We start from the raw sequence: 25,026 nt of genomic DNA on the forward strand, positions 1-25,026 counted from the left end.
AACCGACCCAGGGAAGGGCGAGTCTTAAAGGAGACGCGCCTAGCTGAAGGCTGGACCGTGGGAATCTGGGAGAATTCCCTCCCTCTGCCCCAAAAGGAGCGATTCTGAGAGGGCAGAAGTTCTGAGGAAAGAATGGAAAGGGGGCTCTGTAGAGAAAAGACAGCAGTGTGTGGTATCACACTCCCTTGCCCGCAACTACACATACCCACATTCGCAGGGGCACAAATCACATACACGCCCTATACCTCAACCGAGGAAGACAGCATAATATACAGGTGAATATAGTGACTCTAGCCCTAGATATCAAGCCCCTAACTCCTATAGTTATAATCCTTCTCCAAAGATCAATTGGAATTCAGAGCGGTGCGACCTTGAGTCGCTTCCTTTCTTTGAATTTTAATTTTCTCATCTGCAAAAAAAAAAACAAAAAAACGGAAGTGCAAGAGTATGTACACCTCCCTCGAATAATGACTCCTCTCCTCTTCCTCCAAACACCTCTCCAATTCGAGCGGGTCGGAGGAACTCCAGCCCAACCCAACCCCTCAGCTTCTAGCTGCCAAGTACCCTTCCTCCAGAAGGGCAGTGGCCTTTGGATCTTCCAAGAGCTGACCAGGGGGCGCCCAGGAGCACCCCTCAGTGCTAGAAGACTCTCAGACTCCACCTTCTCTCTCCTGGCCCAGTCTGGAGGAGCCAGAAAAGCTCTCTTTCTTGCTCTAGCAGGGCAGGATCTGAATCACTCTCCCATCTGCAGAGACCCCCAGTCCCCAGCACAGACAAGGGCCCTCCCAGCCTGCTCTGTTTGGAAGGACCACGTCCCCACCTCCAGCAGCCTACTGGGGGGAAGCAGAATCATTAAGGAACAACCCCCCACCCCTACTCCCTGGTCAGAGAAGTGGCCACAAGTGCCCCCACAGGACTTCCCACTGGAAGGGGAAGTGTCATACTCCCAGGCCTCCACCCCCAGTGAGGAGACTCTCAGCCTGACCCTGCTGGCAAAGCTCTCAAAGCCACCGGCCCAACAGTCCCCGCTTTGCAGACGAGGAACAGGAGGTCGGGAGCGGACACAGGGTTCTGTCCACCATCACACCGGCTGCACAGCTGGGTGGAGAATTCAGGTATCTGATTGTCTCCCTCCAGCTTGAGCCCCCCAGCCTTGGTAAAGTAGGACAAGCCTGCTCTGCTCTGAGGTCCGGCACAGGGAAAGGGTGCCGGGGCAGCGCTTCCCCAGGCCCCTTCCCGCCCTCCAGGCCCGGCTGTCTCCCGCTCTCGCGCTCTCGTCTGGATTTCCGTCCACCGGTGCGAACCGCCCGCTCAGCCCCTCCCGCCCTGTCCCGTCCAGATCCATCCGCAAACATGCGCTCAGCGGGCAGGAATGCGCCAATGGCTCCCAGATGTGGACGCCGACGCTTAACCCCTTCCCCCCCAGGCCCCCCCCCATCAATGCCTTCCAGCCCGAGCCTAACCAGCAGCAGGGGGCGTCGCCGGTGGTGAGACCAGCTTGGGCGGGGGCTCTGCGCCAGCCACCCCTAGCCCACACAGGCTCTTTCTGCCCCAGATTCTACCAGTATCCCTTCCAGCTAAGGCTATGGACACAAAATTGCACATGTGCATAAACACAGGTACACTGCCTCCCAGAAGAGCGGCCTTCACATAACACGTGCGCCGGCACATAGGGTCACCTACACTCGAGCACACTGAGATTCACGGAGGACCCCCATATATGCACACCCACGTGCATATTCAGAGTACACATGTATCCACATCCTTGAGTCAAACAGAACATGCACATAGAAGACAGGCATTTGCGCACGCACAAGGTCATGAGGCGCTGTGGGGCACACTGCTGAACAGACATAGCAGTAGCCCATGTGCAGATGGGAGGAAGAAATTCATGCACCCACACACCCACTCCCCATAGGGGGTCAGACACTCATGCACAGAAGACTGGCACCAGATGTATAAGCACACAGCCCACAAGCCTTAGGGGCACTTTCCCTCTGCCTAGGGCACCCAGCACTGCCTGTCCAGGGTCTAGCCCTACCCAGGCTTCACTCTAGGAAACAGGAGAGGTCCCCAGGTGGGAGGCCAGGGCTCTTGAAGCTGCAGCAGCTGAACTCCAGCTGTGCTGGACCTCCAGCAGGGTCCCCACCCCCACCCTGCAGGGACCCTCACAGAGGAGGGGAGAAAAGTGCAGGAGGCAGCAGGAGACTAGCGGACTGAGACAAGTCACCGGGTCGGGGGAGTGTTGGGGGGTGGGGCACAGGTAAGCTCTCACTCTTTAGGAAAGATACTCCTTCTTGGGGCCTGTCCTTCCCAGCCTGTACACAGAAGGCAATGGGCTGGGGAAAGGAGTCTGAGCCATTATTTTCCTAAGACAGGGATCCCACTCCAAAGGGAAACCTAGAGAGCCTCCCAGCACTCAAAGTAGATACAAAATAACCCTGAGATGCCCACCCCCCCCCCAGGAGGGCCCACAATTCCAGCAAAACAAGGCCTCCCTCTCACAGCCAGTGGGGAGCTCCTACTTACTAGAGAAGAGCACCACCGGTAGTGAGTGAGAAGACACTACCTGGATGCAGGTGGGGGAAACCAGCCTGGCCCCCGACTCTTCTTTCCCTCCCAGGCTGCCCTCCACCCCCCTCATCCCCAGGGGAGCTCCTCCCACAAGCACCCTCTCACCCCACTCCATCTGATTCACGCTGAAGGGTAATCTGGGGCACAGCTCTCGTTTCCATTGTGCAGAAGAGGAGACTGAGGTACAAAAAGGAAATTGCCTCGCCCGAGGTCATACAGCTTGCCAGCGGCAGAGCTAAGATTCACTCCGAATCAAACATTTCCACTCAATACCACTCTGCTTCCTTCTTCACCCCCTCAACAGAGCACATGGGGCAAACACCACCCTTGCCAGAGCTTCAGGATTGTGGGTGGGGCCAGGACAGCCAGAGAGAGATCAGAGAAGACACCGGGAGGAAGGGGCTACACACATGGGCCCTCCAACCCCACCCCAAGCATGGTGCCCACCTGCCCAGCAGGCACAGCCCGGTGACTCAGCTGCATCCGGGGGAGATGCCAGGGCAGTGACTCACCTACCGAGAAGAGCTGAGTCTGGCACCTTGCCAGCCCCAGGACAGAAGTGACTTAGTCACCAAGACTGTGATGCCCAGCAGGCACAGCCCAGGGATTGGGGACAGGGGCAGGCTGTGTCCTCCATGGTTACAAGCGCCCCCTGGCGAAGAACAGGCATCCTAGGGCAAGCCACAGCTGTACCCGCCCCTGTCCCCTCATTACTGCCCACCCCCAGCTTGCCAGGCACTGTTCTAGTGCAGACAAGTTCTGTGAGACCCCTAGGCTGCCCTGCCCCCCTGCGGCCTGCCCCCTGCCATCATTCACCACCCACTCTCCCACCAGCCCCACCTCCTCCTGCCACCCAAGTCGTACCCAGGCTGTGCGGCTCCTTTAACATGTCCTGGCAGCACCTCCTGCCCCCACAGCCCCTCTCCACCCCCAACACACACACATGCACTCACACACACTCTGCCAGCCCTGCTTCTGCCAGCAGCTGCTGAAGCTGTTGAACAGGAGGGGAATCGGGAGGGTGGGGTGCAGGGATTGGGTTACCAGAGCCTGATGGGGTGGGCTGTCACCCAATCCCTCCCCAGCTAGTCCTCCCTGGGCACAGCCTCCCTTACCCACCTGCTTCCCCCCACCTCTGGCTGGCAGCCTACTGCTCCCTAAGCCCCTCCACCCCCACTCCACCCAAGCCAGAAAATAAATGGTCAAGGGTATTTGTCATGCTAAGGCCAGCCCAGTATATGAGAAAAAGAGAGAGAATGAGAGGGACAGAGCCAGCGATGGACAGAAAGAGTAATTCCTGCGCTCAGCGCTCTAGCTACAGCCACTAGGTGTGTATATCACTGTATGTGGAGCCGGAAGGGGACTAAGTAACTCTCCGAGTCCCAGGAGAATTGGGGCAGGGGGAGCCCAAGGGGAATGGACCAGCTGAACAACCTCAATCCATTTGCACTACTGATTTCTCACACACTGCAGCAGGCCTGATGGCCGGGGCAGGATAAATCAGCCCCCCAGAGACAGAGACTGAATGGAGAGGGGGGAGGGGCTCCTGCGCCACAATTTGTGGTCCACAGCGCCAGGCTTGGTGGGGAGGGGGTGGGCAACAGAGGAACAGGAGGCAGGCAGAGTGGGGGAGGAAATGTTGGATTCAAGCCCACCTGGAACACCTCCTTCCAGCTGGATCTGAAGCTGATTGAAGGAAAGAAGGTGGGAGACAGAAGCACCACATTTGACTCCACAGGCAGGGCCCTGAACAACTCCAGGGGGCGTCATTCACAGTCTCTGTGTAACATGGTGGCCCTGGGGATGAGACTGAGGCAGGAGACTAAATTCGGAGGGACGGCAACTCTCCCCTGAACTTTCTCCTCCGGAAGCTCAACCAACCGCTCTGCCCCCAGGCCTTGGAGGAGGGCTCACTCCTGACTTGTGACTGGAAGCCTCTGGTAATCCACCCGCTCTTCTGCCTGCGCCCCTCCTTTCTTGGGGGGCACTGGCAAACAACCAGAATGACCTCCGTCTGGCCGGATGGGGGCTGTGGAGAGTCTGCAAAACTGCGTCCTAATCCTTGGTCTGTCCTTAACTCATCTCAGGACTGTGGGCAAATCCGGGCCCTCTCTGGGTCTCTAAGCTGGAGTGAGACAGGAGGCCCCTTCCCTGAAGCCTGTGAGCCTGTTGGCAGATGCCCAGCGCCCTGATTCACACCAGTGGCCACAGGCCACCTAAACAAACCCCAACCCTGACCTCCTTCCAGCCTGGACACAGGCTCTCTCCACACAGTGGAGACTTATAAACAAACCAAGCTGGGGTTTATGGGAGACGCTGCATAAAAAAGCCAAGAAGGAAACAACCGGGTCCTCCTTGCTGCAGTAGGGGAGGGAGACACAACCAGGTGTGATGAGACCCTGAAGAGAGAAAAATCGGTGCCGAGGGTCCAGGTTGGGGCCCCAAAGCAGCCTGATAACTGCTCGACTATCCTAGTGCAAGGAACATCCCCTCCTGGCCCCCCACCAGGCCTGTCTGCTCCTCCGTAAGGGGGAGGGATTGTCTAGGTGGTCTTTAAAGCCCTTTCCGGTTCTAAGTCTAGCAGGACAGAGAATCCGCCGAGGGGTCCCCAGGATTTCTCCACTGAGCCCAGCCCATCCACCTGGGTCAGGACCCTCTCTGTCAGGCCTTGCCCCAGCCCAACACGTGCCTCTCTGCCCTGTCTGCTGCCCCTCTGGCTCTTCCTCACTCCTCCGCCTGCCTGCTTACCCTCACCTTGGCCAGCCCCTCTGCTGCCCCGTGCTTTTCTGCACGTCCCTCCTGCCAGGGGACAGACCAACTAAAAATAGTCCCTGCAGTCTTTCTCGCCCACAGCTGCCCAAAGAGCAGGAAATGAGGGGGGCAGGGAGGCCCATGTCCTGCTCTCCCCCACAGACTCCCAGCTCCAAACCAAGTCCAGGACTCCAGCCTGGGGCGAGTGCCAACCTGGCCATCTCAGGGGCATCCCACACCCCTTCCCTAGGGGGAGCCTGCCCATAAGTGCTTGCCATCCTAGAGCGGTCCCTGCCCTCCGAGAGGAGTGCGGAGGCAAGCAGTCTAGAGGGAAACCTTCCCAATTTCTGACAAATCAGTGCCAACCACATTGTGGGCACCGAGAGGGCAGGGCCTGGCTCCACTGACTGGTCTTTTGAGGGCAGAGGGAATTGGCATGGGGAAGTTTGTGCTGGTTTCCTTCATCCTGGCCCAGCTGGAGAGCAGACAAAATAGTGCCCCAGCCTCAATTATGCTAATCCCCTGCTCCCCAAAATGTGTGGGTACAGACATAGGGGTTTAGATGGCCACCCCCAGATACCATGGGAAAAAAGCTTAAAAGAACAGCAGAAGATCTCGGCTGCCCACATGTAAGGATGGAAGCCCGGAGGCGAGAACCAGGCCATGCCCGCCAGGCGGGGCATGGGCTGACCCCAAGCTGAGTCAGAGGCTAGGAGGGAGGAGTTGGGGTGCCTGGTGCCAGGGGCTGTAGTGCCCCCACCCCATCCCACCTGGGATTCTTGACACCTCCCAGCCCAGGGAGAAGGCCCTCCCCACACAGGAGGAAGGAAACCAGCTTAGCGACTCTCTGGAGGCCTGCAGGGCAGCCCTGCACCAGGAGGCAGGCGGGAAACCCAGGAGTCCTGGCGCCCAGCCCAGAGAGTGAATGAGAGGAATACCTTGGAGGGGAGGAAACAGCCCCGAGTGAGGCAGACACATGGTGCCCCCAGCAGCTCCCAGATGTGAACCATAAAGGGGAACTGGCCAAAGGGGCTGGATGGGGAAAGTGAACACATTTCCAAACAAGAAGAGGAGAAAATAGGGCCATGGGAACGGGGAAGGGGGCAGGGCCAGCCTGGCTCTCACCTGCTGTCCTCGCCTCCAGGTCACGGTCAGAGATGGTGTCATTAAGGCCACCAAAGATCAAAGAGGTGCTGGGGTCCTGGGTGCATTTCCCCCTCCCCTAATCTTCATTCCTAGCCTCCTGTGGCACCCCTTCCCCGGGACTAAGTCAGTCCGGGAGTCTGCAGGCCCACGGAGGTGCCTGGGAGGCCTGGCCAGTGCCAGGGGCAGCCCTCATACCATCCTCCCACTGGCTTCCCTCCCGCCTGCTCTCGGCCGCCACACATATCTCAGCTGTCCAATCCGATTAGGGCCCCTGTCCAGTGAGCCAGACAAGGAGGTCACTGGGCAGGGGAGAGACAGGGACAAGGACGCTGAGCTGAGCACGAATAGCAAAAGGAAGGTGGAGACAGGGCTCAGGGGAGAAGGTGTGGAGCCCCAGAGGAAGAAAAGCCTGGTAGAGAGATCTGTGCTCTCTGACCACAGGCTCTCTGGTAACAGCCACCACCTGCATTAGGGTAATTCTGCAGCCCCTGGGGCAACAGCCTGCCTGATTCTGCCATCCCACAGATGGGCAAAGCAGAGAGACTGACCTAGATTTAGGAAAAGAATCCCATCTTAGAACCCCCACTCCCACCCCAGCGGAAACTACCATTTGCACTGGGTTTTACGATACATCGACTTATGGGGTCTTTATGAATATGTCCCTATCAGGCAAGTGGGGCTTGCTACCAATAGCCATTTTTATAATTGAAGAAACTGAAGGAGTTAGTCTGAGACATTAGTCTGCTGTCTTCCTGGTATTGGCCTCACTCAAATAAATTCCTTTTTTTGTCTCACCAAAAAAACAAAGAAAAGAAAGGGAAAAAAAAGAAACTGAGGCTTCAGTATAAATGCACATACCTGCTCACACTCAGAATCTCTACTTTGCTTCCTGGGTCAAGAGCAGAACTAAGTCTGAAGTCACTCCATTATCCACCGTTTCCTACAAAACCAACCCTTAGGGGATCCAGAGAGTCACAGAGACACGCAAAGCACACCCCACTCCTAGAGTTCACAGATGGGGACATGCTGCCAGTCCACCACAGAGAGCTAGAGAGGTTCCCTCAAGGTGTGACCAGTCCTTCCTATCACTCTCGTCCCCAGTCAGCTATGCTCAGAGGCAATATACACACATTCACACAGTTACTCCGACAAGTCATACACCCCTCCTGCAAACCCACTAAACCAGAATGAAATGCCCTAGATCTTCAGAGAGCAGGCTTTGTCAGCCCCCAATTGGAGGGAAAAATAAGCCACTGTAAACAGTAGGTGCCATTCAGCCCTTTCCCAGAGAGCCTGCAGGAGGGCAGAAGCTTCAGGGTAACACCGGGAGCCTGAGGCTCTGAAAGCCAAGGAGCCCAGGGAGCTGGCATGGCTGGGTGGCCTCCCAGATCTGGTCCACACCCCCTTCCCCAGCCATCTGGGCTGAGCCTATTCTGGCCTGGGCCACATTCTGGGATCTCTCCCCGTCCATGCACGCAGCTACCTTTATCCAAAGCTTGTAGATCTTAAAATCACATGGTCTGCACACACACACACACACACACACACACACACACACACACACACATTGGGGTGGGAGGGGGTTCTTTGCAGTCGGTTCTAAGATATTGGCAGAGATAGGGGCTCTAAGCCGAAAGAACTTTCCCTAGAGGAACAGGTCACCGAAAACTGTGACAACCTCCACTATCCTCCAGCAAAGCCTTTAGCTGCCTAAGTATGAGATGCGCCTGGAAAGGGGCATCAGTTACGCTACAAGGAGAGTCGGGAGTTGGGGGCAACCGAAGTCCCGACCTCTTGGGGTGGGGAGGCCAGGAGGAAGCGAGAGACAAATCCCCATGGGAGGCTCAGGTCCCTCTACTGCTTCCTCTACTATCACCCCAGCACTGCAAATTCTCCGGTCGAGGTGAGGTGGGGGAAGGGGCATTAGGCAGTACTGCAAAGGAGGGTGCAAGGGCGTGGGCCCTCGGCAGACCTTCTCCCCCACTTTCCATTCTTAGCCTGAGATAGGGGAATGCCTGGGAGGGAGTGCGGGAAGGGCGCTGCAGGTTGCGGGGGCTCCGAGCTCTCAGACACCCCACTGTTCCCAGGCTCCCACCTCCCAGGACCACAGCGATTAATGGGGGAGGAGGGATGGGGAAAGCCTGAACTGGCGAGAGGGAAACGACCAGATCAGCAGCGGAGAAGCCCGGCGGAAGGCGGCCGAGGGGGAATTGGGAAGGGGTGTGCGCGGTCCTACCTGCTCAGGTGTGTGCCGGCAGGGGGGCGATGGGGTTCCCAGGAGAACCGGGGAAGCCCTCTCAGCTCGATTCAGGATTCCCCCCTGCTTCTGGGTTAGGCTGCTGCAAGAGGCACGGGTTTCCGTTGGGTCCTAAAGGCCACTCGCCAAACCGTAGGCTCTCCCCGCCCTCTTCCACCAGCCCTGACTGGGTCAGCGGGTGCAGAGCTGACTGATGCGGGGGGGGAGAAGGAACTTACGGGGAGAAAGCAGAGAAAGCAGGGTGTCTCAGTCATGGGCTGGGGACCGGAACAGCCCAGAGGCTCAAATACACAGCACACGGATGACTTTAGTTGAAGATAGGATAATATTTGACAGGAGGAAAAGGACGTTTCCTCCTGCCTGCCCCTAGCAGATGATTTGGGCTTTGGTGCTGAAGATGGGGGTTAAGATTTCCTTCCTTACCACTCCCGTTAAGCTGCTTAGCCATTGAGAACTTGGGAATGGAGGCCTTCAGTTTGGACAGGTGCTCCCTCCTATCCCACCCATCAGAGACATAGCACAATTTCGCCTCCCTCCCCACTATTCCTAAGTACCTAGGAGGCCACGGGGGGGGGGGGGGCGCAATTTCCCCACAAGTAAAAGGGCAATGAGACATGGATGGCAGTTGGAAACTGGTAGAGTTTCATATCCTGGCTGGGGGGTGTGTGCCTGGGAGTATGCTGAAGTGGGCAGACATGCACATACAGGTGAGAGTGTGAGCGGGTGGAGCTGGGGGACTTTGGAGTACATCCACCACCAGAAATGGCAATTGTCAGCGGAAGGATGAGACGAGATGCAGAACCTAGGGGTCAACTGTGCTGCTACCCAGCCCTTAATAGACCCTGAAACTTTATCAGAATGAATACGGTAAGGAAAGAATATTTTCCCAACTACCATTTGGGATAAATATAGGGGATAGAGGGGCCTCTTAAATCAGCTTCAAGGTTACAGACCCAGTTTAGGATAGGTGATCTTCCCAAGTAGCTCAAAAGGAGGCACTGGGGTTTGAGTTTGGTGGGCTGGGAAAAAATGGATTGGAGGGCTGCAGAGGGCTGGAGTGAGACTATTTTGCAAGGCGAGTTGCACGTATCTCCAGCAGCAGAGCAGGGAAAGTGTCATGGGGTGAAGGGCCACAGTGGGGCGGGAGATAGTCAGGGACAGATTGGAGGGCAGGGAGAAAGCGTGGCCTCTTCCTAGAAGGGGAGAGGGCAGCAGTGTTGCATCTACCTCTTTCTCCCCCTCATAGGAATTACTGAGGAAAGGAGCTAGACAGGAAGGATGGAGGCCCCAGGGTGGAGTCCATGGGGTGAGCTCAGGTCAAGCCTTTCTCCCTAACGTGCCTCAGTTCTCTCCCAGCTGTTAACCAGGGCTCTTGGTTCTTCCCAGGCAGTTAATGAGTGTTTACAAAAGAACTTGGAGATCCTCAGATCTCAGCTGGGCCGCCACTACAGTTATAAAGCCCAATAAGGGGCGAGTGTTATTTGGAGAGGGGAGGAGTAGGGCAACAGGGAAACAGACTCTTCTCTTACAAACTAAGGATAAAACCGAGCTCAGAGAGGAGCACAAGCCTCAGCTGCTACAGGATATCCTTGTGTCCAGGGACGGAGGTCACGCACCCCAGTACCTCCAACCACCACCAAAGGCTGGCCTCCAGCTAACTGCAGGCAGAACCCAGACTAGCAGCTGGTCTTCATTAACTGCAGCTTTTTTTTTCACCCCCCACCGCGAACCCAAGGCTTCTACAGGCCTAAGCTAGAGGGGGCTGCCCTAGCCCGACCTTGCAGCTGACTTGGGAGGCTGGGGGCACCACACCAAAGGCCAAGTTACCGGCTGAAAATAAAGTTGAAGCAAGATTCCCTTTCCCCATGGGGAGCAAGGAGAGAGGAAAGAAAGGAGTGTGGGGGTGAGAGGGTGGAGGTGGGGGAATTTAGGGCAAACAGCAGGCAGTGAAGTCAGCTGGATTGAGGCCCAGAAACCCCCACACCCTGGGGCCAAGTCTTACTCCAGCTTTGCTTTCAGCTTGAGTCTTGGCTAGGCCCCAAACTAGGGAAGGCCCTGGCTGCCCCTTTCCGCCTCCCTACCCCCACCCTTATTAAATACACATTTTATCTCTCAGCATCTTCATTATCTTAACTGAAGGAGACAAGCGGTGGATGGCGGCAGCGGAGAGAGCGTCGGGAGGGGGGGGTGGTGTGGGGAGCAGGCGCACCCTTGTTATAAAGTGCTGATCTAGCTCTTTCAGGCAGTGTGGGAAACAGAGGAGGGATCAAAGAGAGGGAGGCTGATTCAGAACTCAATTAGAGCTTTTTAAATAAGGAGCTGGCTCTCTCCTTTCCCCAGTCTTCAGACAGCCTCTACCCAGGCCTCTTGCACCCAATTAGCTTTACTGCTAGTGCCTTGGGGCTGGGGTTGAAAATCAAGGGAGGCCAGAGGGCACACCTTCTCCCGCTACGGAATGGACTTCTGAGAAGAGGGAGACCAGTGCTGTTTGCAGCTTGAAAGCGATGTCTTAGAGGGGACCTCACATTTTCAGGAGACACCTGAGATCACCACTTTCCTCAAAAGTTAAAAAGTGGAACACAAAGGGTGTGTTCCTCTCTGATCCCTTCCCAAATAGAGGCGCAGCTTCCGGCCAATCCCTAGGGATTCAAGGTAACATCCAGACAGGTGCCCATCTTCCCAGCCCTTAGGTAGGACTCTCTCAGACCAAATCCGAGGTTTCCTGGGAGCAGCGTGGAAGTTGCCTCAAGCAAAATGCCACTACATCAGAGGGAGTGATTGGTACGCATCTGTGAGACCAATAAACGCTCCACAATGTGTCAAGACACATCTTTTACAGGGGCCTGCTCCACCTCCGTGCAGAAACACCAGCAGTGTTTACCTCCTGATAACTGGCCTCAAGATGGAGGGAAAGGCAGCATCTTCCTTGGTTTATTTATCATTCAGCCATTGTTGACTGCATACCTACCAAGTACCAGATGCTGTACTAGGTGCTGGGGACAGACACAAATGTAAGTAACATCTCAAACTTGGCTCTCTCTTTTAGTCTCCCTTGGTAGTCAAGGCAACACCTCTACACAGATACTTTTGAAGATCCTGGAGAAGTAACTCAATGCTACCACCCAGTTCTTATTGGTCGACCTTAAAAGGGCACTTAAGACAGGGAGCAGGGGCGCCTGAGTGGCTCAGTGGGTTAGGTGTCCGGCTTCAGCTCAGCTCAGGTCATGATCTCAAGTCTTGTGAGTTCAAGCCCCATGTCGGGCTCTGTGCTGACAGCTCAGAGCCTGGAGCCTGCTTCGGATTCTGTGATCTCCCTCTCTCTCTCTCAAAATAAATAAAACACTTAAAAAATAAATATATAAAGGCAGGGAGCAATGGATGGGGGATGGGTAGCTTGGACCTCACACACTCTTGCCAGTTAGCTATCTAGCCACAGGCAAGTCTTCACTGAGCCAGAAATGTCAGCGGCAGCTCTGGGGTTGAAACACACCAATTTTATGGTGTCTATGTTCTTTCCATGGCAATACCCATCAACACTCTATGGAAGCTTAATCTGCTTCTGTGAAGAAAAATAAATCAGGATTTAGACACACACCCCACCACCTTCAAGAGGAAGAATGTAGGTCAGCATCTTTGCCACTACTCTATATGAAACAGGCTACGATCCTGGCAAAAACTAGTAACCGCAAGTCCAGCCCATCCCTCTAAAAATCCCACTACCTTCCCAGAGCTCTCAGCTTCACTGAGAAACGTCAGGAAGAAAAGGACTTTCTTCCTCCTCTCAGTCTGCTCCCTGGCTGTCTGAATTACACTTAAAACTTCACTGATAAACATACATCAGCTTTTGCTCCCACAAGGGCAGTGGAAGCCAAGCAGGGACTCTAAGTCTGCTTCACGCATCATTGACAGAACCAACCCTGTTCCAATTGCTGAAGTCTTAAGAGCAGCAATGACCTAGAAATTGACAGTGGGGGGAGAACTGAAGGAAAGGAAACTAACAAACCAGTACACAGAAAACCCTATTTCCAAATACCAGGGGAAAGGGAGAGAAAAGAGGTAGAGGGGAAAGAAATCTGGCCCTTAAGAATCTGCAAATGCGATCTTGGCTCAGAGCCACAGAGGATACATAGCAGCCCCACTGCGAGTCAAGCCATGTTCCTGACTCAAGCCGTACAGTTAAGAGAAAGGCGCCAAGCCTCAAACACAACGAGGTGGGGAGGCCGCTCCTTTTTGGGCAGGATCCTACTGTGGACACAGAACAGACAGCAGCTGCCCACAGTGTGGAAACAAACTGTAAAGCAGTCACGTCTCTTAAGGCTGCAGCATCCAATAAAATGTAATTTAAATCAAGCCTCGCATCTGTTCTCAATCCCATTCAGTCTCTGCTTTCCATCAGCCTTCGGACAATCTTCACAATTATGCTCGTTAACCCTTGTAGCCCCAGACACTCTCAGGCTTCTAGGTACAGAACTGTGTTTTCCACTCACACATGACCCTCAGAGGGAGGGAGTGCCCTGGTAAAGGCGAGAAGGCGAGAACGACATTCAGACTCTCATGGACAGACTATGCTCTGCCACACCCACCGGTGGGAAGTGCTCATTTCAGAGGGCTCTCTCTGCGTGTTCTTCTAACCTATACCATCTGCTGTGGCCCAGATCACATTGCAAGGATACAGTGGGCAGCATGAATGAAACAGTGGCCAACAGATCATTTGTACAATATCAAGTTCCCAAACGCAATCCTGTCCGAGAGGCAAAAGAGCTCAGGGAGAAGGACCGACTTGGTCACTGGCTCTCAGACCATTCACATCGCACATGCTTTGCATTCCAAGCATCTGCCCAAGTTATAAAAGTATAGCAATCTCCCAAAGGGATCAACTGAAGTTTTCTACCCCTTCTCTCAAAACTAACCCAGCCCCAAGCCTGCAGTTTTAAGGCAGTCAGTGTTATAATGGTGCCCTCTGGTGTCCCTGTCACAAATTACCATTGAATGCCACGGGAAACCAAATGCAGCAAAGGGGAGACTTGAGTGGCCATATGGATTAATTTATCTAATAAGACTGGAAAAATCTGAGGTTCAGAAGAAAATCCAACCCCAAACGAAAGCATCTGGAAACAAGTGGCTTCATGAGGGTAGCTAAGACTGTGAGACAGTCTGGGGAGAAATTTTCACATGGTCTTCTGAAGTCTGAGCTCTCTTGAAACGTGAATGCTTAAAAAGACAAAGGATGCAACTTGACAATAAATATATTCACAATCTGTACAGTTTTACTGTCCCTTTAGCACCCCCACAGCCTTGGGAGTGCCCAAGAAGCTCAATGAGTCTTTAAAATGTCACAGTCTGGAAGCACTTGCAACGTGAACACAGTATCCTCCAAAAAGAAAAATTCTTTGATCAAAGCGTCTTCCAGATCTCCATGTGGACTTGCTTATTTTCCTGCAACATCCTTTTTCTCTCTTCTTACTCTAGCCCCAAAGTTCTTTAAAAATACACCAATGTCTGAAGAAACTAAGAGATAAATATACAGGCACATTCCACAACATAAAATTTTGTGTACTGCAATACAAGCATATTGGTTAGAAACACACAAGGGGTGGAGGTAGTGAATATAATTACAAGGGGTCTACTTGGTAATTTTTAATGCATAAAATAAGACCCCAAATTATTATTCTGCACGAATATTCATGAATCCATAGATTAAAAATTTATCAGTTTCACATTAAAAAAAGGTCATATTGTTTTCAGACCTGAATGGATAAAGTCCTAAAATGAAGACTCCATGGCTCTCTGAATGCCAGCTGGATACTTTCAGCTGGGTAGCGTTATTAGTATAAAAGAAAAGAATTTAAGGCAATCCAGTAGCTAAGATATTTCCGATTAAAGCTATGTCTTTTAGAGCATACTCTACTTCCTTCTCTTCAATCTTCAAAGACACCTGGAAAGAAGAGAAAAGGACTTTTCATGATGGAGAACTCACAAAGGCAAGTTTTTATCACATACATATCTACCATGTTGAATTTTTGTCACAAGAGGAAAGCAGCTTAAACACTGCTTTTTCTTTCCTTTTTTATGTTTTATTTATTTCTGAGAGAGAGAGAGAGACAGCATGAGCAGAGGAGGGCCAGAGAGAAAGGGAGACATAGAATTCGAAGCAGGCTCCAGGCTATAAGCTAGCTGTCAGCACAGAGTCTGATGCAGGGCTCAAACCCATGAACTGTGAGATCATGACCTAAGCCAAAGTTGGATGCTTAACCGACTGAACCACCCAGGCACCCCTAAACACTGCTTTTTCAATGGCCTGCAGAAAATATGTCATTCATACCACCTGTCCCATCCTCACAGATTTTTTTTTTAATGTTTACTTATTTTTGAGAGAGAAACAGAGTACAAGCATGTGAGGGGCAGAGAGGGAATGACAGAATCCAAAGCAGGCTCCAGGCTCTGAGACGTCACAGCTCAGATACAGGGTTTGAACTCATAGACCATAGACATAGATCACGACCTAGTGCACCCCTCCCCCATCCTCACAAATCTTAAACTCTACTAAACAAAAAACAAATTGCTTACCTAACTGTGGTCATATTTAAATCTTTACTTTAGCAAAAGATAAGTTCTCCAAAACAGGACAATTAAAAGCATTATCACCAAGAAGCAGTTAGTTGTACCTTTGTGAAGCGGGTTTCCTTGTTTTTTTTTAATCCTAAAATGCCCCTGGCCTCCAAGAGCCCTGAAAGTGACAAACACTCTGACTGGTCCACAGCTGCCACCTGCTGTTTGCGACAGACGTTACTATAGGCTTCATACAACTGGGGGGAACAAGGAAGAATAAAAGTTGTTTAAAAGTTCTATCTTTTGTAACTTTATAACCTTTAAAAAAAAAAAAAGTGAGTTCGCAATTGTAGAAGTAATCTGAATACCCTAATCCCCAATTTTCCCTCTTTTCAATAAAATCACTGACCAAGCATACTGTAGACATTGCCAAAACCTATATATACTATAATGCAGGAGAGGAGCTCTATATTTCTTAGGGAGACGAAGAAATGAAGAGGAGGAGATTAATGGGAAATTCTCAACCACAACCCAAGGGAAATAAAGCCAGTTGCCTTTTATATGGTACCACTATTTATTTTTACTGTTAAAAATCCATTTTTAATTTGTATCAGCTGGAGCATAATAGGCCTTTTGGACAATATCTGCTCTGCAGAGCAGATTCTCAACTCACCTTCCCCAAAGTGACCTCTTTGATTTTCAGCTGCCTGGTCAAGAGCAGCAAAGAGCAGACCAAGATCTTCTGCTGAAGAGGGAAGGAATCCTGTGCCCCTTCTTGGCTCAAAGTCATTCTGTTACCATCAACTTCTGAGATGACTTGGGATATGTGAATAAGACCAACCCGCTTGGGAACCAGTGACTCAGAGGGTGATTTACCTAAAAAGTAAATAAATCAAGCTTAATTAAAATTTTAAAATATTGTGTGTATTGAGACAGATGATACTAAGGTTTAGCTGAAGGAAATTCAAGAGCAGTCATGTGATGGCCAAAGTGGAGGTTCCAACTCTGTAACTAGAAGCCAAAGGATGAGAGATAATGCCATCCTCAGAAAGATTATGACTTGGAAAATGGAGTTTTCCTTTTTCTGGGCAGAACCATAAGCTGTTTTGTCCTGTGGAATGCAATTTAATGTCAGGGGGACAAAATCCACCTCAGGAAAGAAGGACTAGACAGAGAACTACTGTATTCTGCCTTGGGAAGTTCTTAGTATCTTGAAGATGAAAAAAAACAACAACCTTGAAGCAAGGATGGTTGTGCCTGGTTATTAAGACAGGAAAAAAAATTGTAAGAATTACCTAATACCTTGAATCAAATGAGTGGCTAAATGTGGACAGTAAAGGGAATCCTACATAAGTCTTCTAGATAGCCTCCCTAAGTGACCTTTGAAGTATGGTTCACTTGCCTAAGCTGATCTACAGTAGAGCAACACTTGAGAAAATGTAATTGGATATCTTAGCAGATAGCACCATCTCAGAGGCGGAGGTTGGGAAACTGCCAACAAGATGTCTAGGACTATGGCCTCATTGTTTGGAGTTGCATGAATTGCAAGGCAGAGGAGGGATTTGCTCTGTAACAACCTTTGCCTAAGTTACTTCCTCAGATCACGTGCAGTCGCCCCGAAGCAATTTGCTTCTATTTTGTTACCACAAATGGGATGCTGCTGAGAACTAGCAGTAGTGGAGAAACTGGAGATCACTGATCAAGTAGCAGGATCTTTAAATTGAAAGGAATTGAGAGGTCTCTTCTTGCTTCCTACCCCAAGCAATCCCAACCAGTAATCATCTATCCAGCTTTTGTTAGAGTATCTTCAAAGCTAGGGAACCCACATATGTGTCAAAGAAGCCCAGTTAGTGCTTTTATTAGAAAGTGCCTTCTTATACTTAGTTGAAGTCAGCCTCCGTATAGCTTTTTGGAGCCATTAAAAGCTAATCATACATACCAGAGCAAAAGACAGGAATGAGGTTAGTCTAATAATTTATGCCAGAAGCTTACAACCTCCTTTAGCTACATGTGTGCCAGTGGTGCCCACAGGGGCACTGACAAACCTAAATGTTATTGGTTGGAGAAAAAAGGAATAATCTGAATAGTTAAAGAGAAACCATTAACCTATGCTCTGAGTTTGGCTACTTCTGAAATACTTTAATTTTCTTTCAACAAATTGATGAAAAGGAAGGGAGGAAGGGAGAGAAGGGGAGAGGGGGAGAAATAAAAGAAAATAAAGAGGAAAAAAAAAAGAAAAGAGAAGAGAGGAAGGAAGAGAAAGAAAGGAAGAAAAAAAAGAAAGAAAAAGAAAAGAGAAGAAAAGAATTAAGTTAGTTTCCTGGGGAACTATATAGTACTAGAAGCAATTTTGATAACTCAACCAGTGCAGGAGTGAAAGAGGAAACCATCAGATCAAACTGTCCCGTTTCTAAAGATTAACACTGGATATTAAATACTGACAAGATACATAGTTCAGGGCCATTTTACATCTGCCATGACTAAGAGAACAAGGCTAACGGAAAGGAAAATTAATTTTGTCATTTTTTCAAACAGCCCACTGTAGCAATATCATGTTTGTATCTTCACCCTCCTACACTTGTCTAAAGGTTGAGATAGTCCACGTTGAACTAGATCCTCTCACTGTCTGACTCTTATTTACTGGGCTTTCTTTTCACCTACATCAAGACCTAAAGTGCACTCAACACAAGAACCCAGAGAGAAGCTGATCAAGCCTTATTGTCTACAATTTTCATTTCTAGAGCTTAGAAAGAAAACTTACTATGACCCAGCCATTTATGTAACGCCCCAGGGAGCTCATTTCCAGCAATGCCTGGACTCTAGTACTGACAGGCCAGACTCAGATGAAATTGACCAAAACCAGAGAATACAGAACAGGGTAAGTGTGGATTTAACTATATTCATTTTATCCTTCTACCCCTTTCCTCAGAAAAGTTAAGCTTCCAATTATAAAGGAAGACGGGAAGGAGATAAACTACTTACATTCAGACAGCGGTTTGAGGATAGTCTGGCTTTTGACATCCGACTCTACAATTTCAATAGCTCTCCTATAAAAAAATATTTCTAAAATTAATTTAGGCTGAGCCAAACCAAACACCACACCAAACCACCAAGCTCAAAAACAGACACATGTTTTATAGTTTCAAAGCCCCCAAACAAAACCGGGTTGTCTCAGCTAAAGGGGACTTGAAATAATTGCCTTGAAATAATTCATGGACCAGGGAATCTAAGAAACTTCAACAATATATGGTTTCCTCTTATAGATGCCAAGTAGGTCATCATACATGAGGCCAGTAACATTTTGAACGAGGAAAAATGTCCCGGATAGAAAAGAAGTTATGTGGGTGGGTGACTGACTACAGAGAGCCAGTACCACCCATACGCACTGGACCTAAAAGGGGAGTCCTCGGCTACATATACACGATGTGTGTAGGCTAAACCACACCAGCCTACATGACAATTGCTCATAGTTGCAGTCTTTATCCAAGTAGTTTGCTGACTAGGGGAAACTTTCAAATCCAGGAACATGCCTTTTAGCAATAGGCAGAGCTTACTCTCCCACTGCTGTCTCCAAAGCACTTTGCCCACAGGAAGCCGTAAGCCAGACCTGGATCTTTTGCATGGCAGTAGGGGGAGGTTGGACCAGCGGGCCAGCACAGCAAGTATCATTTTAATGGACCCAGTGTCCCTACTGGGAAGGAAGAAATTTCATCAGTCAGCACAGAGGCTTTCCCCAGCAGGAGGGGCAGAGGATGGGAAGGGAGAGAGAGGTCTGGAGTACAACCGTGGGGGACCACCAACAGGAGGAAGGGGTGCTCACAAAAGCAAAGGAAGGGAAAAAAGTCTAAAGGCAAAGATGGTTCAGGTCCATAAATAAACCTGCTTGAGACCAGCTAATGGAAAAGTAAACTGGAGTCTTTTTTAATACAAATGTAATTAACCAATCTATAATCACCACAGGGAGTGCCAGCAACATCTCATTTGTTTCTCCCTCTGTAGGTAATGGACTGATAATGTTTCAGACATTAACACGGTGGAAATGCAGAGCTCCCCACTGAGAAACAAGTCCTCCTTTCTGAGTGTAAAAAGTGGCAGAATGCAGCCTCTTAAGCCACATTCACTTGAGTTACATGAGACAATTAACAGCATTTCTTTTTTTAATAAAAGCAACTGACAGTGCCATAACTCACCTGCAAACATCTAGTGCTTTTCGAACATCTCCGGAAACAGCAGAGACTTTTCGGGCACAGAACTGAATTGCAGCGCTGTCCAGAACCTGATCTCTAGATACCTTTGGACAAGACACAGGGGACAACAACATGAAGTATAAGAGTCCCCCTCTCTGTAATTTAGGTCCCTGACATAAATATTTTCATGTTAAGTCTAAACTTGACTGGCCACCCTTTAGGCTCTAAGAGATGCCTTTTTTTGCTCATAAGTACACAGAAATCTCACACATTTAAGCATTCTGTAAGCATGTGGTTGAAGCTCATGAATTGGGAAAAAAGGCAATCAGAAATTAGCAAAATTAAAATATACTAAACTCTACTTGGTCGTTTTCAAAAGAGAAAGTTTTTTTCATAGGCCCTATTTTTAAAGGCCATTTAAAAAGGATTGAGGGGGCACTTGGCTGGCTCAGTGAGAAGGGCATGAGACTCTTGATCTTGGGGTCATGAGTCTGAGCTCCCCATTGGATGTAGAGATTACCAAAAATAAATAAACTTGAAAAAAAGAGAAAAAAACAGTATTGAGTGATTCTTCTCTTATTTTTATTCCAACACTGAGGCATACAATAAATGGAGGCTGGGGGGGTGGAAATTCATATAATGTTCTCACTATGGCCCACCAGAACTCCCTGCTGAGGAAAGCAATCTAAGCAAAAATATTTTAGAATGATTATCAGGCTTCCCCACCAGAGCTGATCCAAGGGATACAGAATGTAGTACAGTAGGTGGCACTTACCAGATCAAGCCGATCCTGCAAGATAGCGGCTATCTGATTTTTGGTATAAGGTGGAAAGTTCAACAGCCGTGGCTTACATTTTTCTCTAGCTTGAAGCCTCGGCAGAATTCTGTCCGTGAGATCCAGAGTATTAGCAATACCTGAGAAGGAGATAAATGCTACCAATCATCACAGTCAAATCACCCAAAAGGGAAACTAAACCCTTTGAAAGCTCAACAAGGTTTCCAGTTAATCCAGAATTCTAACTGTGGCTTCTCACTTGCCACCCTCCCCCTCATACTTATTACGTAAGATGTACACAGGCATCTTAGAATGTTCTGTTCAAGTAAGGTTTAGAATTGTCCACTGATAAATAGGACCAGATAGTCCAAAAATCAACTGTCTGAAATGAAGACTTATGGCATTTCTATTCAGACTTAACAAAACTGATGTTAGGTTAAAACTACTATTATTTTATAGGAACTTTAATTTTGATAAGAAAGCAGAAAGCTGGCTTAACATAAAACGGGTGATAGAGAAGATGAAGAGATTAAAAAAGAATTCTTTAGAACCATCCCGTAACATTGAACTGAACTGTAAAACTGAACACTAACCAATAAGCACCAATCGAGAATTGTTTAGCCACGGCCATTCGAACAGCGTGTACAACACATCCTGCCCTTTGCTGTCCAGCTGATCCACTTCGTCCAACACCAACACACTACATATAAAGAGTAGCAATTAGTATCCATGTTCACCTTCTTAACTCTCCAATCTGTGAGATCTGGGCTGACTCCAAGTCACATTCCTACAGCTGACACCAGTTTGAAGGTCACAAGCTGTCCTCTCTCCAGTCACTGTTACAAGGATACCCCCACCATCACACAAAAATAACATACAGGTTTTTCCAGCAATTAGTTTAAAAACATTTTTCCCAATTTATAACTAGAAGGTATATTTTTCCTCTCTTCTTTCCCTTTAAGCATATGTAACTACCTCTTGTACAGCAAACAAAGGAAATGTTCTTTTTTTTTGTACAAAACCGATAAATTCAAGAGACTAGGCTATGAGTTTGTGGGCAAGAGACCTTGCAGATTTTTACAGAGCAACATGCCTCAGAGCAATACGTACATCATGGGGCCCTTTTCTGCAGTCATCTGGTTTTCCAGTTTCTTCATCATGTCCTTTCCAGCTGGTCTGGATACTTCTTCCTGACAAATCTCCTGAGCAATAGCTGGGAATACAGCCTGGGCACTCCTCAAGGACATGCAATTCAGCATGACTGTTTTAAAGCCTTTCAGTTCCTTCTAGAAAAATGCAAACATGAGAGATATTTTGCCCTTAGATAAAGGTTTGATGGGACCGAAAGTGGTAACTCTGAGGAGTTAACTGTATATAAGAGAGTAAGCTCTACTTTCATTTAGAAAGATTTAGACAATGAAACTAAAAACATCTTATGTGAGGGGAGACTTCAATCTCCTAAGCACATCTACTCTTTCTTAACCCTTAATAACCAAGTGTCATTTTAGCAAGAGCTTCATATTTCAGACTCTCGGTGTACCTTGAAGTCTTGCAGAATTCGGCTTAAGCAGGCAGTTTTTCCAGTTCCAGGAGGACCAGAAAGATAAAGACTTCCAGCTTTTTTCCCACAGATGTGCTCCCTCAGGAAATTCCTGATGACATTCATCTCCTTTTCCCTGGCAGGCAGCCGATCTGGGACAGCTGTATTCAGGACCAGCTTTGCTTGCTGGTAGCAAGTACCTGTGTCAGACGTGAAAGGACAATTAGATACAACAGAGGTGACTGAGAAGATCCACTGGGTTTCATCTGGAGTCACCAGCCTGGTTTACGAGGCCGTACTAACAGCTGCCATGTAAGAACGAACCTTCTTGCTTGAACAGTCTCATACACGCAGATTCTTTCTCCAGTGGACATCTCTGCTCGGAATTTGTTGTAATCTCTTGACCTTTTCGAAGCGGGGAATGTATTTTGTTTTGGTGAACTCTGGCTTGTTCTTTTTTGCTAGGAGACTTAATTGTCAGCTGATTGTCAAACACCAACCTGCGCCCCTTAGGTGTATGTGAGCGAGGGGGGCCATTCTCTTTCTTGCCTTGCTTTGGTGGAGAACAGGGTGGTAAATGAGGAGTGTTGCACAGATTATCATCACCTGAAATGTATTAAAATAAAAACATGGTCATTCATAGTAGTGAATAGTAAAAGGACCTGGAAGATCTCTGCTTTTCCCAGCAAGAGTCAAATTTCCAATCAAAACCACCAAAATAAAATGCCTCTCATCTAGAAGCAAATATTGGCCACCAGATGGCACCACTGAAGCTTACTACTATTCAGCAGAAAGCAAACGGAATTACTGGGATGAAAATTCTAAGATTCTTTTAAAACAAGGTGTCTCAATCTTGGCACCATTGAAATCTTGGACCAAATAATTCTTGTGGGGAGCTGTCCTGTGCATTGTAGGATGTTCAGCAGCATCCATGGCCTTTATCCACTATGCCAGTAGCACTCCCTCGGTTGTGACAACCAAAAATGTCTTCCGATACTGACTGCCACATCACTCTTCATTATAAAAAAAAAAAAAAAAAAAAAAGATCTAAAACAAGAAAGGATTACCAACTATTGTTCTAAAAACAAGAATATCACCTGATCACCTGCTTCTATTGATGTCACCAGTAGTGAGGTTAAAGTTTCAAAATACTATGTTACTATACGTAACTGCAAATCATTTAAAACAGTGACAACTCAGTTCAAAATTAAGGAACTGAAGACCAGAACTGTTAGGCAGTTCAGAAAGTGACCTCAACAAGTGGCTTAACTCTGAAGTTCAGTAAATGAATTTAGCAACTATTTTGAAAATAACCAAAGTGAATAGAGTGGTCTTTTTTTTTTTTTTAAATAGGTAAGAACACAGTGGTCTTAACTGAACTTAGGAAGCACCTACAAAGGACTAGGCATCTTATTATTGAGAAAAGAGAGGTCAAGGGCTACCAGTCACAGGGCGCCTCGGTGCCTCCGTCAGTTGAACATCCGACTCTTGATTTGGGCTCAGGTCAGGATCCCAGGGTGGTGGGGCTGAGCCCGGAATGGGGCTCGGAGCTGAGCATGGAGCCCGCTTAAGATTCTCTCTCTCCCTCTGCCCCTCCTCCCTCACTCGTACATGCTCTCTCTCTCAAATTAAACAAAAAAAAGAGCTACCAATCAAAAAGTTATACTTCTATTAGCTTACCAAGACGTTTTCTGGGGCTGAGAGGCAGAATTTTTACACAAGAACGGCGTGAGGCCTGGACATTGGTCAGTTCTAGTTTGGTGTCACCAGAAGTTTTAGCTTTGTCCAATGTCCGAGACAGCTTCTTTTTTGGAAAACTGATTGTAGCCTGTGACTGGGATCGGGTTTGAGGCATGATGGCGACTCAGCTGGGTAAAAAAAGAGAGAACAGGGCAGTCTGTCGATGTGTAAAAATGAAGGAAAAATAGCTAACACTGAAGTTGCTTAGCCAAACGATGATCAACATTTCATAAGTAAATTATTAACAATATTTTAGCATTCAGTTCTACTTCACATCCAAATAGGAGCAATAGTAACACTTGCTGTCTACCCACTATGTTAAGACGCTGTTCTACACATTTTATTTTTATTTTAAGGAATCTCTGCACCCAGCGTGGGCCCCCGACTCACGACCCCCGAGATCACGAGAGTCGCATGCTCTTCGACTGAGCCAGCCCGGGGCCCCTTAGGCACTGACTCATTTAAGTTTTACACCCTACAGGTCGGCACTCTGACTCGAATTTTACAGAAGAACGCTCGGAGGCCCGGAGGCCCAAAGTCATAGCAAGCCAGGCATTCTGGATCCAAAGCCCAATTTCTTAACCACTTGAGCGATGCAAGAAAACTGACTTCTACCGGGACTTCTAATTCCCTCACTCCGGGTACCGGGTGTGTCTTTATCGCCAGCTTAGCGCAGCACCCTGCCACATTTACAGGCTTCCCTCCGCCCTGCACTCAGTCCCCACGCCACACCCTCTCGGTCCCACTCCGAAACATCTCCCTCCTTCAGCCCCTTTATTCCACGCACGACGGCCAGGCTACTCCCTTCCCTCACCCCGACCCCAGACCCCCAGCGACCAGAGCTCTTCTCCCCTCACTTCACCTCGAGCCTCAGGGGAAGCAGCGGCCCTCGCCGTAGCCGCTCTCCCAACTCCTCTGGCTCCCAGACCCTAGGCCTCCCCAGGCAACCCTCTCTAATCCGCCTCACAAGGCTGAGTACCTCAGTGCTGGCTCTTTCTCACGTCTCTCGCACACGGCTTCTGGGACTCAAGACAGGTTCGGGAATAAACTACGCACCAGCTGCAGTAAAGCCCAGCCGCGCTCGCGCCAAATCTGCAAAGCCGCAGCTTTCCCGTCTCCCGCCAAAGCCCGACCAGGCTTCTGATTGGCGGTCGCTAGAGCGCCGCGCGCCCTGGGCCACGCCCCCTCCTTCGCTTCCCATCCAGTCCGAAGGACCACAACCAATAAGAGAACCCCAGGTCTCGGAGCCACTGCGCGACCACGCCCACCGAGCCGCGAGGGATTCTACATCCGGGGCTTCCGGCGGAAAGACGAGCGGTTGCGGAGGGAGCGATTCTGGGTAAGGCCGAACCAGCCGGCCGCAAAGGGTAGCGGGAGGTGTAGTCTTAGCTGCAGCGCGACTCAGCTTCCTTCTCTTCTTTCCCGGGGGAGGTATAGAGATGTGGTTGCCTCTTCTCACTGGCGCACGTACCCACTTTTATTATCCTAATGGTATGCATATTCAGAG

General features: G+C 49.4%; 2 protein-coding genes across 4 annotated transcripts in view; both read right to left on the reverse strand.

Moving 5' to 3' along the window:
- RARA (retinoic acid receptor alpha) overlaps positions 1–8,790 on the reverse strand; it is a 43,505-nt gene extending 34,715 nt beyond the window's left edge. The window contains exon 1 of one of the 2 annotated variants that reach the window (XM_039227708.1): positions 8,708–8,790. The gene's annotated coding sequence lies outside the window, so the exon portion shown is untranslated. Of the gene's footprint in view, positions 1–2,679; positions 2,786–8,707 lie in introns of those variants that run through there. The other variant, XM_039227709.1, reaches the window with a different exon arrangement.
- A 5,183-nt stretch (positions 8,791–13,973) lies between these two features.
- On the reverse strand, positions 13,974–24,627 carry CDC6 (cell division cycle 6). Of its 2 annotated transcripts, none has more exons than XM_039227672.1 (12): positions 24,499–24,627; positions 23,460–23,647; positions 22,104–22,385; positions 21,780–21,979; positions 21,350–21,522; positions 20,833–20,939; positions 20,240–20,379; positions 19,468–19,568; positions 18,260–18,324; positions 15,951–16,153; positions 15,394–15,534; positions 13,974–14,663 (listed from the first exon to the last, which is right to left on the reverse strand). In XM_039227672.1, the coding sequence occupies exons 2-12, from the start codon at positions 23,632–23,634 to the stop codon at positions 14,574–14,576; spliced, it is 1,677 nt and encodes a 558-aa protein (XP_039083603.1). In that variant the 5' UTR covers positions 23,635–23,647; positions 24,499–24,627; the 3' UTR covers positions 13,974–14,573. The 2 variants fall into 2 exon arrangements, with proteins under 2 accessions (XP_039083603.1, XP_039083602.1); XM_039227671.1 differs by having other exon boundaries at positions 21,350–21,525.
- Positions 24,628–25,026: the final 399 nt, after the last annotated feature.

This window comes from Hyaena hyaena, unplaced genomic scaffold (assembly GCF_003009895.1).
Source record: "Hyaena hyaena isolate Hyena2069 unplaced genomic scaffold, ASM300989v1 scaffold_29, whole genome shotgun sequence".
NCBI lineage: Eukaryota > Metazoa > Chordata > Mammalia > Carnivora > Hyaenidae > Hyaena > Hyaena hyaena.

Bases quoted from the DNA above. Each gene is read 5' to 3' on its own strand.
- CDC6 (XM_039227671.1), bottom strand. From the start codon at position 23,634: ATGCCTCAAACCCGATCCCAGTCACAGGCTACAATCAGTTTTCCAAAA. The intron at 18,325-19,467 runs GTGAGTTATGGC...ATTTTTTTATAG, and splicing joins AAAGCACTAGATGTTTGCAG to GAGAGCTATTGAAATTGTAG. The intron at 14,664-15,393 runs GTACAACTAACT...TCTTCTTTCCAG, and splicing joins AGGAAACCCGCTTCACAAAG to GTGTCTTTGAAGATTGAAGA.